Source organism: Ciconia boyciana, chromosome 2, assembly GCF_034638445.1.
Source record: "Ciconia boyciana chromosome 2, ASM3463844v1, whole genome shotgun sequence".
NCBI lineage: Eukaryota > Metazoa > Chordata > Aves > Ciconiiformes > Ciconiidae > Ciconia > Ciconia boyciana.
In genome coordinates this window covers 109,411,632-109,428,218 of record NC_132935.1, presented here as the reverse complement: position 1 = coordinate 109,428,218, position 16,587 = coordinate 109,411,632, and the positions used below count along the sequence as shown (strand labels likewise).

Below are 16,587 nucleotides of genomic sequence, written 5' to 3'. Positions count from 1 at the left end.
CCAGACCACAGCATTAGCAAACACATTCAAAAAGCCCTAGAAGAACAAAAATACCCCTCTGTGTTTGTGTTGATTCATTTGAGTCAAGCCAGTCCTCCATCTCAACATTTAAGCACACAACACTGCTATGAAGAGGAAGAAACCCAGCATTCTCGAACTGGTTTGATTTGAAACCAAACAAGGAGTTTCTCATTTTTAACCCTCCACCTTCTACTTTTTTGAAGGCAGCACTTCCCCTTCATCACCGCATGTCAAAAGAAAAAAATCTTAGAAGTACATACACTCATAGTCCCCTTCAATAAAACAGCTCAAAACACATCCATCAATAATTAAACACTGCTTTGTATGACACTTAGCGTGTGGGACCTTCAAAATACTGTGCCTGACTATGCACAAAAATCAGTTCAGAGAGTGAAAAAATTCACAGTCTCACTCATAATGGAGAATAAATGTGTATTTACACCAGATAATACCACTGAAGAAGCTGATGCTTTTTCCCATATATAATGCTGTGCTCTAACATTTGCCTTAGTTCTTGAGAAGCCACACTCATATAGCAGTATTATTTCTGACCACAAAACATCCTGGATACTGTAGGCAAAGTTTTCCATTACTCCAAAGAAACCTGCCCGAGATCAGCATGCAGCCACAACAGTGTCATTTGGAATAGTGTGATCTGAATAGATTTGTCAGAGTCAACTGCCAGATTCTGTGTTATATGGGCTCAGCTTTCAAAATAAGATGATGTAAACTCTCTAAATCTCTGGGAGGCAGGTACCTCTTGCCACTCTCTGTAACATACTCTCAAGGACGCTGATTCAGAAGCAGGACTGGAAGCAACTGCAACTGTATTCTCTATCGATGGGAAGTTCAGTGTAGAGGGGCCATGAAGGGGTACAGAGATGGTGCTATCTCAAGCAAACAAGATGCTTGGAAAACAAGCAAGTTTGGAAACACTAAAAAAAAATGCATGTTCTGGTTTGCCTAAAAATCCTATGCGGTTAGCAAAAAAACCTCCTCATACCTTAAAATTATGCATTTTCATGCATGGATACCTCCTGATTTGCAGCAATTCCCATTTATTTGTAAAAGCACAGAGAATTAAAAATCCATGTGCTTGTATGTCAACAGTATTCACCTTGAAGAGGCTGTTCACCTGCAACTGCAGCTAGTACAGCATTTTTTGGAAGCTTGCCTTATAACAGAAAATAATTAAACATGTAGTGAACTTTATTATCCATCATGAGCCTAGCTTCAACCAGGAATATCTCATTCAGATTTGTAAAAAACTGCAGTAAAAACATTAACCTTAATATATATTATTATGCACCTATTAGAGGAAAGAAAAAAGAGGAAAGGGAAAATGCAACTTCAAAATTAAATAAATCTTTCATTAAATGACAATAACAATTAAACAGATATCCAGTCTTCATATAAATTAGCTACACATTTTCGCAGCTTCCCTGTCAGCTCTGGCATAAATCCATTACCCAAGTTTCAGGCTACTGGCTTCATGCCTACAAACTTCCAGTTACTTGTAAACAAGCTAAAACACTTGACCAATACCCAAAAATTTTGCAAAAATAACAGTCAAATGATCTAATACTGAATTAAACAGAAGTTCTAATAATCTGAATGAGGTATCAGGTTTTTACAAATCATTACCAACTTCCACAGAGAACACGTTTCACATTCAGTAAATGAAACATTCACCTGGTAATTGCTATCCAAGATGCAAGTCTTTATGCCTGACAAAAATCACAGAATATCTCAGTTGGAAGGGACCCATAAGGATCATCAAGTCCAACTTCCTGCTCCTCGCAGGACTACCTAAAACTAAACCATTTCACTAAGAGCATCATCCAGACACTCCTTGAACTGACAGGCTTGGTGCTGTGACCACTTTCCTGGGGAGCCTGTTCCAGTGACCAACCACCCCCTCAGTGAAGAACCCTTTCCTAATGTCCAACCTGAACTTCCCCTGATGCAGCTTCATTCCATCTCCTTATGTCCTATTACTGGTCACCAGAGAGAGATCAGCACCTCGCCCCCTGCTGCCCCCTTGAGGAAGTTGTAGACTGATCAAATTAGTAATGTGACCATTTTCACATTTTAATAGAAAAAATGCATCTTGTTTTTATGTCTTTTTAATGTGTTCTCTCTGCTTGTTTTTCTTTCCTGTAAAATAATGTAAAACCTTTTCTGCATTAATATATCTGAATGTATCCTTCCATGTAGGGAAGGCTAGAGACTGTCTTGTCTTTACTTTCTCCCTCAGGAGAGAAGAAAAAAAAAAAAACACCACAACAGTATTTAAGATTGACATATTGTTTTTCATCAGATTTTCCATATTTTGGAAGTGGGCAGAAAGGTACTGCAGGAGTACTAGATACCAAAAAAACATTGTCACTATTACTGCTGACACTGGAGAGCAAAGATCCCCCTGCAAAGACATACCTAGTCACTATAAAAGAGTGACTACACAGAAACAGATGGCAAGTATGCTACAAAAATCTTTAACACCCCATTATGGAGAAAATTAAGTTCTGTTGTACATTGTCACAAACAGCAGCAATATGTCATCATGTTAGCCCTCTCATGTCATATTTATCAAAGTGGAACAAGTTAAAATGACACCATATACAACTTCAAGCATTCAGAAACCCATGAAGAAACTATGTAATCTCCATTACCATGGAGATGAAGCTAGAAATGTTTACTGATATATACTGAAATTTGAATATGTAAGTCATGAAAATGACTTGAATACATTGTTTTGCTTAAGTCTGGGCAGAATTAGAGCTCCAGGAAAGGAGGGCTTCCATTTCACTCAGCGTTTGTCTACGCTGCAGACTTACAGATTCATTCCTAGAGATCTAACTATGGCAAGACAATGGTCAACACAAGGTAAGTACTTCCCCAGCTTCTGGGTTCCCATGGCTAACTCCATGCCATCCAGGAATACTAGCCAGACTGGAAAACAAGAAAACCCACAGACACCGCTATACATCCCTGCAACACAGGCTACAATATTCACTTGAAAAATACCATTTCTAATAGCTTTCAAATAACTTTTTCATTTTTCTCATGTTATTATCATGATTGTTACTTACATAAGCTTCTCCAGATCCCTAGTCCGTCTTCTAATTCCCCTACAACTGCCCATAGCTACAGACCCTCAGAATTTTGCATTTACTGTCCTTTCTTCTCCATTCATGTAATGAACCATGTACTTTTCTCATTGACTAAGATATTCCTGCTTGCTTCTGAGTTATAAGTGGAAGAGGCACTTCCCAGTTGTCTTCTTGCATCTGCATGCTGTGCAATACTGCATGCTAGCATTAACTGCCATCCTTACAAATATTGGATTAATTTCACTTTACACCTGAGATTAAGAAAAACAATTGTGTCCCTTTACGGCTCCAAGAAAAGCTCTCAAAGTTTTAAGAGAAAGCATTACTGTTTTAAAACACTACTATGTGTTATTATTAAATGTTATTAAGTAGAAGTGTTATTATTAATTATTAACTAAATGTATTACTATGTTTTATGCCCTCTTCACATCTCCAAAGTATTCAATATGACAGTATTCCAAACTGTCAGTAAACTACAGTGTTTAAATAACAATATCTGAACTCATCAACTCATCCCTTCAATTGTCTTATTTAGGAACACTATGCACAACTGTGCTCCCACTGGAAACTAAAAATGTATCTTAACACAAGCCAAGGAGAACATCTAGGAAGTAGCATGTCTGTTCGAGGCAAGGGACCATTTTTCAGCTAACATACAAATGTCTTTTAGCTTTTAAAAACATTTTTTTAAAGGCAATATTTTCTTGTATTCAGGCCTCTTTCTACCCTAGTATTAGTGCATTACAAAATTTTCAGTTGAAACAATAGATATATTACTTGGAAAGAAGTTGTTTTAAGCACATTGCAGTCACTTAGAGCTGCTTTGAAATTAATCAGGCCTATTTAAAAAAAAAAAGAACAATAATCAGAAAATATTCGAGGTTTAAATATAGAAAAGCCTTTCTCTTAAGTTGTTAGTATTTGTGATGCAGTCACTAGTTAACATATGGATCTTCAGCTCAAATGAGTCACTAATTTCACTGCAGAAATGCTGCTGATGCATCTTCCAGTCAAATACAATGTTAACTTGTTCCTTTGCCATTAGAGTGAGCAATTGAACATTTCACTCCCGACTGGTTCTTTGGCTTAAGAGTCATACTCTGAAATTGAAAACTGCTTGCTCCAACAAAATACACTTCCCAACAGAACCAGAAAACATTTAATTTCATTAGTCTGAAGGCACCCCCAGCTAGGCCAAAAGGATAAAAAGCTCTGCTGGGGCAGGAGGGAGCTTGAAGCTGAAATACAACATTCAAACAGTTATATGCATCTTACTGAGGTACCCAAGTAAAATCTTCATCAAAAAGAACTCTACTCATTATTTCCCTAAATCCTTAAACATTACTTTTTTTATTAGAAACTTCAGGTACTCACACCATGTGATCTGTAAGCTGCTGCAAATAACGCTGAAATAGATGCTAATGACCTAGCTCATACAGGACAAATTGATCCCCAAAGTAATTCCAGTTTTCCAAATTCTAGCATAATTCAACAGACTGATAGATCTCCGTAAATTTCAGGGAAGGCAGATTACCTATGTAGCCACTAGAGTCTTCCCTACATTCTATAATAACTAATTCCAGGTTTAGAAACTAAGGCAGCCCTAAAAAGTTTCCTAATAAAAATCAAAGCAAGTATCTCATTCTCAGTCTCCTAGATGATCTGAGAGGCACGAGTGAGCAGCTGCAAGCTGACACCACCTGCACTCTAAGATAGCAGGGCGTTAAGGCAAAACAGATGTAAAGGCCAGACATATTAGTGCTTATCTTGTCTACACTAGTATATGCTGCTCAGATAGGCCCAAAAAGATATCAGGTACAGATAGCAGACAAAAGAAAGAAAAAAGGCAAGAAATAGTACAAACTACATGAAAACAGATATATTGTAAGCTGAGAGCAGCAAACCAAGTGAAACTTGGGTGTACTTTCTTTGGACTGTAGAAGAAACAGAAAGGAAGTAACAGAAGTTTTCCAAAACAAACAGAAGAGAGGTTTCTTATACATGGCTGAAAAGAGAAAATAATCTCTATCCACTAACAATTTCTGAGTTTCCCAAATTCTCCAAGTTAAGAAAGCACAAAATGTATCAGGAGGGCATATTTGCTAAAGGGTTTTCTTTTATCAGAAGTAATTTACTCCACTAAATAAGAGTAAAACCACCAAGAAGTTTAGAAAAGTCTAGTCACTGACTAGGTACCACTAAGGATTATTCTGCCAAGCTGCAACCTGCCATACAACGCTTCAAACATAGCTGTAGATACAAGCTTCAACTTAAGGTGCCTCCTTCCAGCATGTCCATGGATTAGCTCTTTAATACAAAGTGTGATGGGAATCACTTGCTGGCACCCAGAAAGTGAGTCACCTTTCCAGTATGAATTTAAGTAAAAATAGTTTCCTCTGACAAGAAAATTAAGTTGACTTTCAAGTTCACAATAATTTTAGTACCCCAGAAAGCCAACTGAAATAAGCAACACTGTCTTTATTACAATACTAACATAGATGGAAAAAAGTTCACAGCTCTCACTCAGCATTTGCAATCAACCTGGAAAGCTTTTTCTCCTTTTTAAAAATATATAAACTTTTATATTATTTAATTACAATATACATATTATAATTATATTATATAAATATATTTTTATATATCTATAAATAAAACTTATCCCTGAAGGCTGCAGACATAGAAAAACACTGATTTGAGCATCAGAAGGAAGGTATCAGTAATCAGACAGCTTAGAACATTCACCACAGCACAAGCCAGAGAATTTAATTCAGTAATTGTTTTACCTTCACTAGATAAATTTAAGCATATACCAATTCATAAAATATAAATGCTTACATTCAATTAAGCTTATAATTAATCTAAAAATAAGACTTCCTTGAGGATTCTCAAATAAAACTTGAACTAAAATACTAGCTAGTTAGTGCTTCACAGATAAGTACCTCGATATACTTTTCTTCAGAAGATAATTAGCATGTTAATAATCTTTAGTCTCTAAAATATATTTTAAAAGTATCAACCTTTTCCACTATGATGAGGTCTCCAACTTGTATGTCTGAACTCTTAACTTGCACTTTACCTTAAAAAAAAGAAGAAATGTAATCAACTCAGGCAGACATCAATAAAGAGTCACAAGAATATAAATCCCAGAATGCAAGTTATACGTAAAGACGTTATTGTTTGGTGAAAATGTCACAATTTATACAAAATCTCTGATGAACACATTAATAAATCGATTTCATCTGTTTGATTAAATAATTCACTGGTTAAAAAAAGTCTAGTTCTGTAACCAGTTAGCTATTGTAGAAGTATTAGAGGAAGAAAATATGTATGGAAGATGCTCAAGTCTGATCTATAGTATCAATAACAGAGTTGTAAAATTGGAAAAAGGAGTCTTTCACATCTCCCACTAGACAACACTTCTATTTCTGACAAGTCAAGAGTTGTTAGGCTTACAGTCATGGAGCATTCTCACACACGAGTTGTTAGTCACAGCCCAGTTACCAACAGGTAGCTTTGCTTGGCCGCTAAAGTTACTGATGTAATTGGCACTGTCTGACACTTGTTGGCAATTATAGTGGAAAAGAGGTAAGTCTCTCTAGTCAGAAGAAATGCCTGAAGATTTCATTTTAGAAAAGTAAAATATCAAAAGCTGAAATAGAGGTTTTTCATTTTCTAGAACTGCCCATTCAGTAACTGCTGTGAACAACTCATTCAAAAATAAACACAGCACACGTACCAATTTGATTTCTGTATGTTCTGTAGGTTAATATCTGTAAGACTTAAGTTTTAAGATTCTTATTCGATGGACTGAAAAACTGAGACAGAGAGGTTAAGCTACTGCCCAAAGTGAGTTACTGTTGATCTCATTAGAATTCAGGAGTTCTAGTCCCAGGTCCTTGCTACAGTTCCAGAAAAAGTTGCTTCCCTGAGTTAAAAACAACCAAAACAAAAAAAAAAAACCTTGTAGACAAACAAGTCATAACATATGAATATCCTCTTCCAAGATATAACAGATGACAAATGCAGAACCTGCTGACTCAAGATATAAACACATACATATTTACACAGCCTGATGAGCTGAAACACACCCCCATAAGAAATACCTTTTCCCATCAGAAACACTATCATGATTCCAAGCAGCAGGCAGCAGGTATCTGATCAGCAGGTATCAGATGACAAGTATGTCAAAACATGGTAAGATACTAAGGTTCTAAATAAAAATCAGACTGAATGAATTAGAACAGAAGACCCACAAAAGCATAGGATGATCAGCAATCAGTTTGGAGTTTAACAAAAAGTATTATGAATAATAGATTTGTCAATGCACATTCTATCATCTCTCAAAGTTATGCTAAGTATAAAACAAAAACTAAGCTAGGTTTGAAATCCATGAGACCTCCTCATCATAACTCTCAATGAAGAGAAATCAGGTAGTTAACCTCACAAAATTCCTTGCACGTACATGTGCATTTAGTCAAAGGCAGTAAGATTCATGTTTGAGTAATTATTTTCAGTACTCGCTCTTTAAAATTGCATATCAAGCAAAAGTAACAGTTGTTTTATGTTTAACTCAGTCGATAATAAATGTATTCCTATAGCTAATTTTTAATACATTTTCCATGACATCAGCACTTCTAAAATGCGCAATGTCAGAGGAAAATCAGAACTTGTTTGGCCTGTCTGCAAAGTTATTTCTGAAAGCCAGCCTCTGTTATTGATAATGATCTTTTACACCAGTTCAATTTTTCAGTTGCCAAGAACACCTTCCCCCCACATATAAAACAAATCATATCTTCAATCCGACTCCTAACTTTGCCATAACACATTTTTGAGGGTGAAGGAAGTAGCAGAAGATCAAGGTATAAGAAGTTGTAGTGAGAAACGTGCAGTTCTCTACAGCAGTTTCAAGATAGCTATGGAAATTTAGTGACAATTTTTAATTTTTTTTAATCTAAAGTAACTGATACTAAAGCTCAACCACTAAAAGAACAGTCTGATACCAAATCAACATACTTAGTCTGCTTAACTGCACGAGCCTCTGAATTCTCTTTATAAATTCTCAAGTTTTGACAAGAAGTGAATAGCATATACTGGGAAAACATCATGTTTACTTTGCTTTTTAAGTCTGTTAGCTTTACCAAAAGGACAGCATTTCCTATTTTGTTTTCAATACCTCCGCTAACAATTTTCATCAGTTTATCAGTGTGATAACCAAGTCAATCAACTGATTATAGTAATAACAGCCACAAAAATCCTAGTACCAGCTGTGTTAAGTCTCAGATCTATGCCACCTATGCAGTCATGTATGACCAAAACCATTCAGAGATGTTAACCAAATGCAACTAGTAGCAACTTTATCAACTTAAACAATTGAATTTTCCACAGTTATGTTCTAACAGCATCTACAGTAAAGATCAAAAGACACTAAGCCTCAGAGGACAAGAGAAGGTAGAACATTCATTTGCAACATCATGTAAGGCAGACAAAAAGCAAAGACTCCTGGTGCCAAGTATACCAGCAGGAACCCACACTGCAGCTTTGCTTTTACTTAGTCTAGCAATCCTGGGAATTTCACATTATGAACTGAAAAGTTTCCTTATCAGAATGTTTTCTAGGTGGCTTAGTATAACACTACAGAATACTGTCTTTATTACACACTAGCATGTCTTGCTAGGGCATCCTGTGTATTCGCACACATAAGGAAGTGGCCTGTGACATAGAAGACAATTAATTCTACAATGGATCTGAATGGCAGGATATATTCCATTAAAAACTAAATGGTAAAATGTGGCAGTAATTCAAAAAGTGGCTTAAAATTCTGGAAAGTCAACAAATAACACTTTCCTTTAGACTAGCAAAAATGAGAATCATTAGATACCACTTCAGAGAACATTAAAATAATGCAATACTACATCTTAGTGAAGATGCATTCAGAGAAAAAAAAAAAGACACTGAATGTTATTCACTGCATAAATTATTTCTGCAAACTATTTTTTCTCTAAAAACATCTCCGTAGCAAAACACTCTTCACCATCTGTGTAATTACCAATAAAAAGTCCAAAGCTGTCAGAAGTGGCTGCGCATCCAGACTTTATAGTCCACCAAGGCGCAAGGCTTTTGCCTAAAGCAACATACGCAGAATTATGCAGAACTGGAACATTGAAATGTGTCTGTAGTAATTCATTATACTCCCAAGATAAAGCCTTTTGAAATGAATTGCAATGATTTGAAAAACTAATCAATATCTCATATGCGCTAACAAGTATTTCACATAAAAATTTAAGAAGTGAAGTAAACAAAATGTGGGCATATACTATATCAGAAATGACTGTTTCTTTTCATTAAAAAGTGTCTCTACTACCCGAGTGCAAGCCACTCCTGAAGGAACAGTAACTTCTGAGAGTAGCATTTTCAAATTCTTTTTAATTTGCTATTACATCTTCCCCATGGTACCTCGAGTACTACCTGAAGTACTGCTTCTGGAGTTGGTAACAGAGCTTGTCTCTAACCCATAAATATAAAACTCTTGAAAGAAAGGAGTCAAGTATAGACCATATGAAAGTTTTACCGGACATCTATTAGCCTCAGTTGTCAGCATAATTAGAGTATATATAATATAATGGAGAGTGCGGTGGACTGGGGGGGGCGGGCAGTGGGGGAAAGCTTAAAGCTACAGTGAGTCCAAGATGAGGATGCTGATCTTTCACTACAAGTGCTGTCCTTAGGTCCTTCTTTCAAACTCCATCTTACATAGTGAACTGAGGTTAGTCTTTAATTACCAATATAACACTATAGAGAGAAGCTTCCCAGCTCTTCTCCTCTGTGTACTGTCTCTTCTTGGGTGAAATGGAAAGCCTTCATTCTTTCTTATCCAATCTCCTGGATGCTGCAAAAATGTGGAAGAAAACAGTCCCCTTGACATTTCCTCTCTTCTGGCCTCTTTTGGAAATTCTTTCTTACATTAAAATTTCAAGTTCTGTTTCTGCTGTTGCTTACTGCTTCCCTAATCAGCTAGATTAAATTGATACAATTCTTTAAAAACTTATCTGTTCAAAATGGTCTAAATACCAGGAATGAAGTAATCAGGAGGTTTGAAATACTGTAAGCAATAAAGACCTAATGCTGTACCTCTAGATTCAGAAATAAATGTGGGTTTTTTTAATGCAGGGGCTTTTTAAAAAGCAGAAGGACCACCTGTTCTTGAAGAGCTGAAATTCTAATGTTATAAGAGGTTTCAATACAGATTTCAAATAACTGCAAAAGAATAATATTACAATAATCAAGACACTCTGACAAAGATCTTATTTTAAAGTTGCAGATAACAGGTATGATTGAAAACTGTCTCTTGACAGAGGCCATTTTGCAATTTAAAAAAAGGTCAATTGGGAGATAAACTCAGTAAGGTGGCATTTTAGGAACAGAGCAGCTCCCACCGTGTAAACAAAAGTTCAAAAGTAAAAAAAAAATCACTGTAGCTTTCTAAAACAGACTTCTCAATTCTCCGATTTTAAAGGAAACATACTAGCTTTCACACTTTGTTCTCTTCTTATGTATAGCAGTTATTGATATTTTCTCAATTTCACACAGTTTTGGCATATGTTTTCAACTTCACTATGTTCTTAAACACCCTTTTTAAGGATACAGCAAAGACATAAGCCCTTCACATTTGAAGCCTGGATGGAATTATTTCATTAATCTCATGTCTCCTGACATTCATTTTTTCTTTTGCTTTGCAGATTGCAAAGTGAGAGAAAGTTCTGCAATACTTCCAAAAATCATGTTAAACATCCTGAGATTAAGTGACAGACACATGCCTCTTCTGCAACTTGCAGTTGTGACTATTATAGTTAGTTATTTTCTTCTTGGTCTTTTCTTTTTCAAAACTTCAGTAACACTGCATGGGCAAGCCTAACAAGGAGAGGTTCAGGGCAGGTCTGCCAACTTCAAGAATGGGAAGGGAAAAAGAGTTAAAATTGCTTTACAATTTTATTATCCAACTGGCTTTTGACAGCTTAATGAAAGACAGAATAGCCTGTTTATGAACTTGAGGTGATTCTTCTGCAGAATAGCAGCATTTTTTCATAGGCACTTAACTGGTCATACCTAAGTGCATGAGACAAGAAACTGCACAAAAAGTATAATGGCCCTTTAGGAAAGAAAAACAGAAGTTCTCCCAAACCTGCATGTACAGGTCTAAATTTTTTTCCAGTGCAGTTTCTGCTCAACAAAAGGATATGCAGGTGAGCTGCTCTAAAGCAGAAAAAGGCCATTAAATTGACAGGATCTTCAATAGCAAGATAATTTCAATTCCATGGGCAGATACTCTTCCTCCCTCCAACTTTAACCTGCATACTGCCTGAAAACTGACTATTAAGGATTTGCAGACTTGGATATGCAAAAAAGGAAAGTAGATTTTGCCACAAATGTCTCAATAAAAAGATTAAGACAGCAGAATGCATCATACACTGAACAACTTAAGAGATTCTATACCATAATCTAGGAAAGTATACAAGGGAAAAGATTCACATGAAAGACATGGAGACAGGTACACTTAATTGACTTGCTTACAAAAAAATTCAATACATTTACTGATTTGCATGTTTCACCACTTGCCACAAAGGGTTGAAAAGGTAGAAACCATTCAAACTTCACGTGTAGCAGGTTCACCTTCCTGACAAGTGCAAAGTTACACATAGCAAATTCACCAAGGGATGACTGAAGACTGAGCTCTGTCATGTTACATGACAAACAGAAAACTGCGTAACAATGAGTATCTTATGGATCAGAATTAGTCTATGGACATTAAGCTGGCCATTGCTGACTAAGTACAATTAAGTAACACTTAAAACAGATGTCCCATTCTCCCTTGATTTCCTGCTCAGAACAGCTCATTATTATTAAAAAAGCTAAGACTTACTGATTACAACAAATACTTGTTCAAGGTCTTGAATTACTAAAATGAAATTCTAAGTCTTCAAGAGTCACTAATGGGAATCCACCATCTTGAAAAAGCTGGTACTTCTTACACTAGCAACATGCAGGTCATAAGACAACATTCACGTTTTACCTGTTTAGGAGTTCCTGAGGCTAAGAATGACTCCACAGAAAGTCAACACTGCTAGGTAGTCAAAGACTTCCTGATTTTCATCTTTTGCAAGACTGTATAGAAAGATTTTAACTTACAAATCAGCCTACCCACACTATCTTTATACAAGTAATTAATCACAATTCAAATACAAGTAGCTTCTCTTGCTACAAACACATTTGTTTCCCTATAAGTAAACAAACAATTTTGCAAAAGAACTAAAGTGATTAAATTCTCATTTTTATCTTCCATAAATGGTACAATTAAACTGGGGTAACACTGAACCTTGCTAACTTTAAATTTTCCTACTGTCCAATTTGAGCAAAGGCAACCTGCTTAACCTCTCTATGTCAGTTTCTCCATCTTCGAGATGGAAAAAAAAACCTATTTCAAAGAAAAGACTGTAAAACCTACACAAGTCATAAAATCACTAGGGGGGAAAAAAAAAAGATGCTAGAGCAGTATAAAGTGCAGTTCCACTCTGAAAAGTGACTCTTGAGTGGCATCAATTTTCAGGCTTCTAATTAAATCAGTATCAAGTTTGTTCATTCACAAGTAACAAAGCCTCCTTTCTCCAAACCATTAGCCTGCAGGTTAGTATAGCAAGCCTAACTGAATTTTTCCACTTGAAGAGTACTGCCAATATTAAAAACTCGGTAGATTATATTGAAAGTTACTTATAAAAATAGTTTGTAGAAGTGTAGTACTTGACTATTAATTTGCACAGATAAATACCTAAATCCTTCTCAAAACCTGTAAAAATCTTGGTCTAATTTTATCATAGCAGGAAGTCCCACTTTTTGCCTCAAAATGATACCCTTCAGTTTCAGAATGCCTTATTATGAAAGAACCCTGTATTATGAAAAATGTGCAATTTATCATCTATTAATTATTTTATATAAGTGTTTGTGGCAATTTTTAGTACAGCTTAATTTTGAGTGGGGACTGCAATAATGTTTTCATTCTTAAAATTGGCCACAACTCAAAACACTGTTAGTTCATAGATCACACCATTGTCAACAGGGGATTCAGAGTTCATTGTAAGCATTGAATCTTTACTTCTGTAGAATATCATGGTCTTCAAAAAAAAAAACCAAAACAGAACAAAAATCAAGTATGAATTCATGATGGCACTGACACCAAAACCTGAAAGTCAAAACATACACACACATTTGTGGGTAAAAGCCGAAATCCTTTTTTTAAAAAGGGCATTTTTAAAACTTCTTTTGAATAAGTCACTGCTCTCTACATGTCAGTTCCTGATATAACTGCTGGACTTTACCTGTATACTACTGTATACTATCTTTAAATCTCTATTCCGTATCTAGAAAACAGCTGCGTCAAGGTGACCAAATCCTATTTTAGTTTGACAGCTTCCATATTTCTAGGAGAAGCTACAAAATGGAAAGTTTCTCAAATGCACATAACCTCACGAAATATATCATGAGCTGGGAAAGAGGAAATCAGGATTCCAAAACTTCTACTTAAATGCTGCTTAAAGGCCTAGCAATTTACCAGAAACTCCAATATTAACATTAAACAAGTTAAGTGGAAAAAGAAGCACAAAAAGCACCAAACTTAGCTCTTAAAACAGCAAATGTCAGTCTTGACATTTACGTCACACTTGTAACTATAAACTATACACGTGCTTCCAGAACTAAGAATTTCAGATTACTAACATTATTGCTGAATAGGGTAGGATTGTACGATCTATTTCAAAGGTAAGCATTCACTGGCCTACCATAACAGATGTAAAAAATTAATAAACCAACTATCAGGTTAAATTACAACTTTGAAAGAAAAGTCATTACGAGCCCATTTCTTTACAGATTGTATTAAAGACCGTAAAGGTTTGGAGGCCAGCAACGCAACCATTTGTGTTAAACAAATGATAGCTATGCCATTTGCAAGTTTCCACAGTGGTGACAAGGAAGAGAAAAACAACAGGCAAATATTCCCTACAGTTGCTCCCTTCTGTACACAAACTCCAGAAAACAACACAAGTCTCCATGCTACAAGGAAGCAGTATAAATTCCCTCTCAGCTGCTAGGTTACATCATCACTAATGAGACTGTTGCCTGTTTACTTACCTCCCAATTACTTTAAAAAAATGGGGTAAGATTTCAGACAGAACATACTTGTGTTACATTACAAGCTTTTCATCCATTTTTTCCTGGAGAGATTATCATCCAGACCTACTCCAAGAGTTTACTTTCTAATTAAGACTCCCAGATCTGGTGAGGTTACTCTTCCCACTGACTCTCAGAAGATATTCACCAAGATATACTAAAAAGTGCAGTGAAATGTACATTGCGAAGTAGTGAACAGAATTTACACTTGGCACAACATATGCCATATACTCCAACTGCTTGAGACAACTTCACATTCCTTAACAACTTCCCACTTCCTAGAACTGTTATGCCAAGGAAAATTCTTAACAGAGACTTCCCAGGATATTGTAGCAAAATAACTTTCAAGGGTAATAGCAAGGTCATGTTGTTTTGTAAGGTTATTCATTACAGTTCGACTTGATACTAGGTTATTCATTATTTTTTGGCACCTTTCTATGTGGCACTCTGTTCTGAATCTAAACAGTAAAATGTGCTAAGCAACATAAAAGTGGAGAGGAGTGCATAGTTTTTTCTCTTACGCCCATGTTAAAATTCACAGTATCCTACCAAATTTAATTGTCACTTCACAGCTGAAGTGCTTCACTTCCTTGAAAGTCTTCATGAAAACAACTGTCAAAGGTTTGGAGTCCAAAAAAAGTCATAACTGTGATTTCTCCTTTTATTAATTTCTGGAAAGAAAAATGGCTGTTCCTACTGCATTATTATATAGATTTCAAATGATATGCAAAAATTGAAATCAGTATTTTTGATACTGAAGCTGACTCTCAATACATCTTCTTTTCCTTAAGCAGAAATATATCCACCAAGTTTGAAAGGTTCCAGTGAATTTTAATTAGATCATATTTCTTAGTTACTGATACCTTATTTCCTATATGCACTCGATACATAGCTGATAGTGTTGCTGAGTTACTGTTGGGTGTCAATTTCAGAGGAGAACTGCACTTCGAAGTAATAGTACTAAACAGCAGAATGCTTCAAAAATATATACAATTATATACATACACCTTTCCTTTACAAACAACAAAAGATTTACAACACTTCTTAAACAGATCAAGTTTAACTGTCGTATTTATCTGAGGGAAGTCAAGCACTTTTAGTTCAGTATCAGTTTCATTCAAATAGTGCAGCTTGAGACTATTAGTTATTTCTTTGAACTGAAAGCCTGTAAATGTATAGATAAGAAAAAGATGAGATATTTTAAGGATTTATACAAATGGGTTTGCTAACCTCGTACTGTCAGCTTGCTATATAACTGGGAGTTCATTTCCTTGTCTCTCTTGTAACGTCGAAATTCATCAACAGCTTCCCGTACCACTGTGACCGTCAAAACAAATCCCTGTTAAAGATATAATTACGCAGTTCAGAATTCTCAAAGTGCTAGAATAGAAATACACAAGCAGGAACACTATACAGAGTAAGAACAGGTGCTTAGAATATTTACTTTTTTTTCCTCATTTGGATTTTAGTGTTTTCCTCAATCTGTTAAAATAAGATCTTGGTTTAGTCCAAATAAAAGGAAGACCATACTTGTTCACTGTACAAATATGATTAGAATAACTATAACTCCAAAAACATGTAATTTAGATATAATTTGAAATTTAAAAAATTATAATGCTTTGGATGAGCTAAAGACAGCCTTTATAGTTCAATAAACATATTTCCCTATCTTCCACAGATTTTAGGGCTTTACCAAAACTCAAAAATTTAAGTCTCCAATTCTAACTTTGAGTTCACTGCCTTTTTCCTAACAGACAGAAATGAAAAGGTAAATGGATGGCTAGTTTAATTAGTTTTGCCATCTTAAATATAGTTATTTGCTAATACATCACAAATATTGACAAAGAAAAATGTGGTTTGTTCCGAAAAACTAAGTATCTAAAAGCTTTGGCTGATACTTTCACAGGAGAGTGCCACTGCAGTTTCTGCTGGAAGCGCAGAGTGTGCTACATGCAACTGAGATGGTCTCTGACCACAAAAGATGGTAAGCTAAAAAGAATACAGAACAGTTCAGGGATAAGCATGTAAGAGTTTCCTCTCTCCTTTCTAAACCTCCTCAGATATGGTCTTCTGGCTTCTTAAACTCAAGTGCTCAGTTTCTCTCCATCAGTGAAAGGGAAATAAAATTTTCAACAGTAAAGGGATCTTATCATTCCCATAAGTAAGATGGCTAAAAAAATTCATATATTTGCAAATCCTCTGACAGATAAGGTTCTAGATTATCTATCTAGCTTCAGAC

At 35.6% G+C, this 16,587-nt stretch overlaps 1 protein-coding gene across 8 annotated transcripts in view; it reads right to left on the bottom strand.

The window, feature by feature from the left end:
* The window catches only part of ATP9B (ATPase phospholipid transporting 9B (putative)), a 174,885-nt gene that overhangs the window by 124,766 nt on the left and 33,532 nt on the right, over positions 1-16,587 (bottom strand). For all 8 annotated transcript variants that reach the window (XR_012041096.1, XM_072853466.1, XM_072853469.1 and 5 more), the window contains 2 exons: positions 15,579-15,687; positions 6,152-6,210 (listed from right to left, as the gene is read on the bottom strand). Coding sequence is in view for 7 of the 8 variants with exons in the window: in XM_072853466.1 (XP_072709567.1) it covers positions 6,152-6,210; positions 15,579-15,687 (168 nt within the window). In the remaining variant the exon portion in view is untranslated. The remainder of the gene's footprint in view (positions 1-6,151; positions 6,211-15,578; positions 15,688-16,587) is intronic.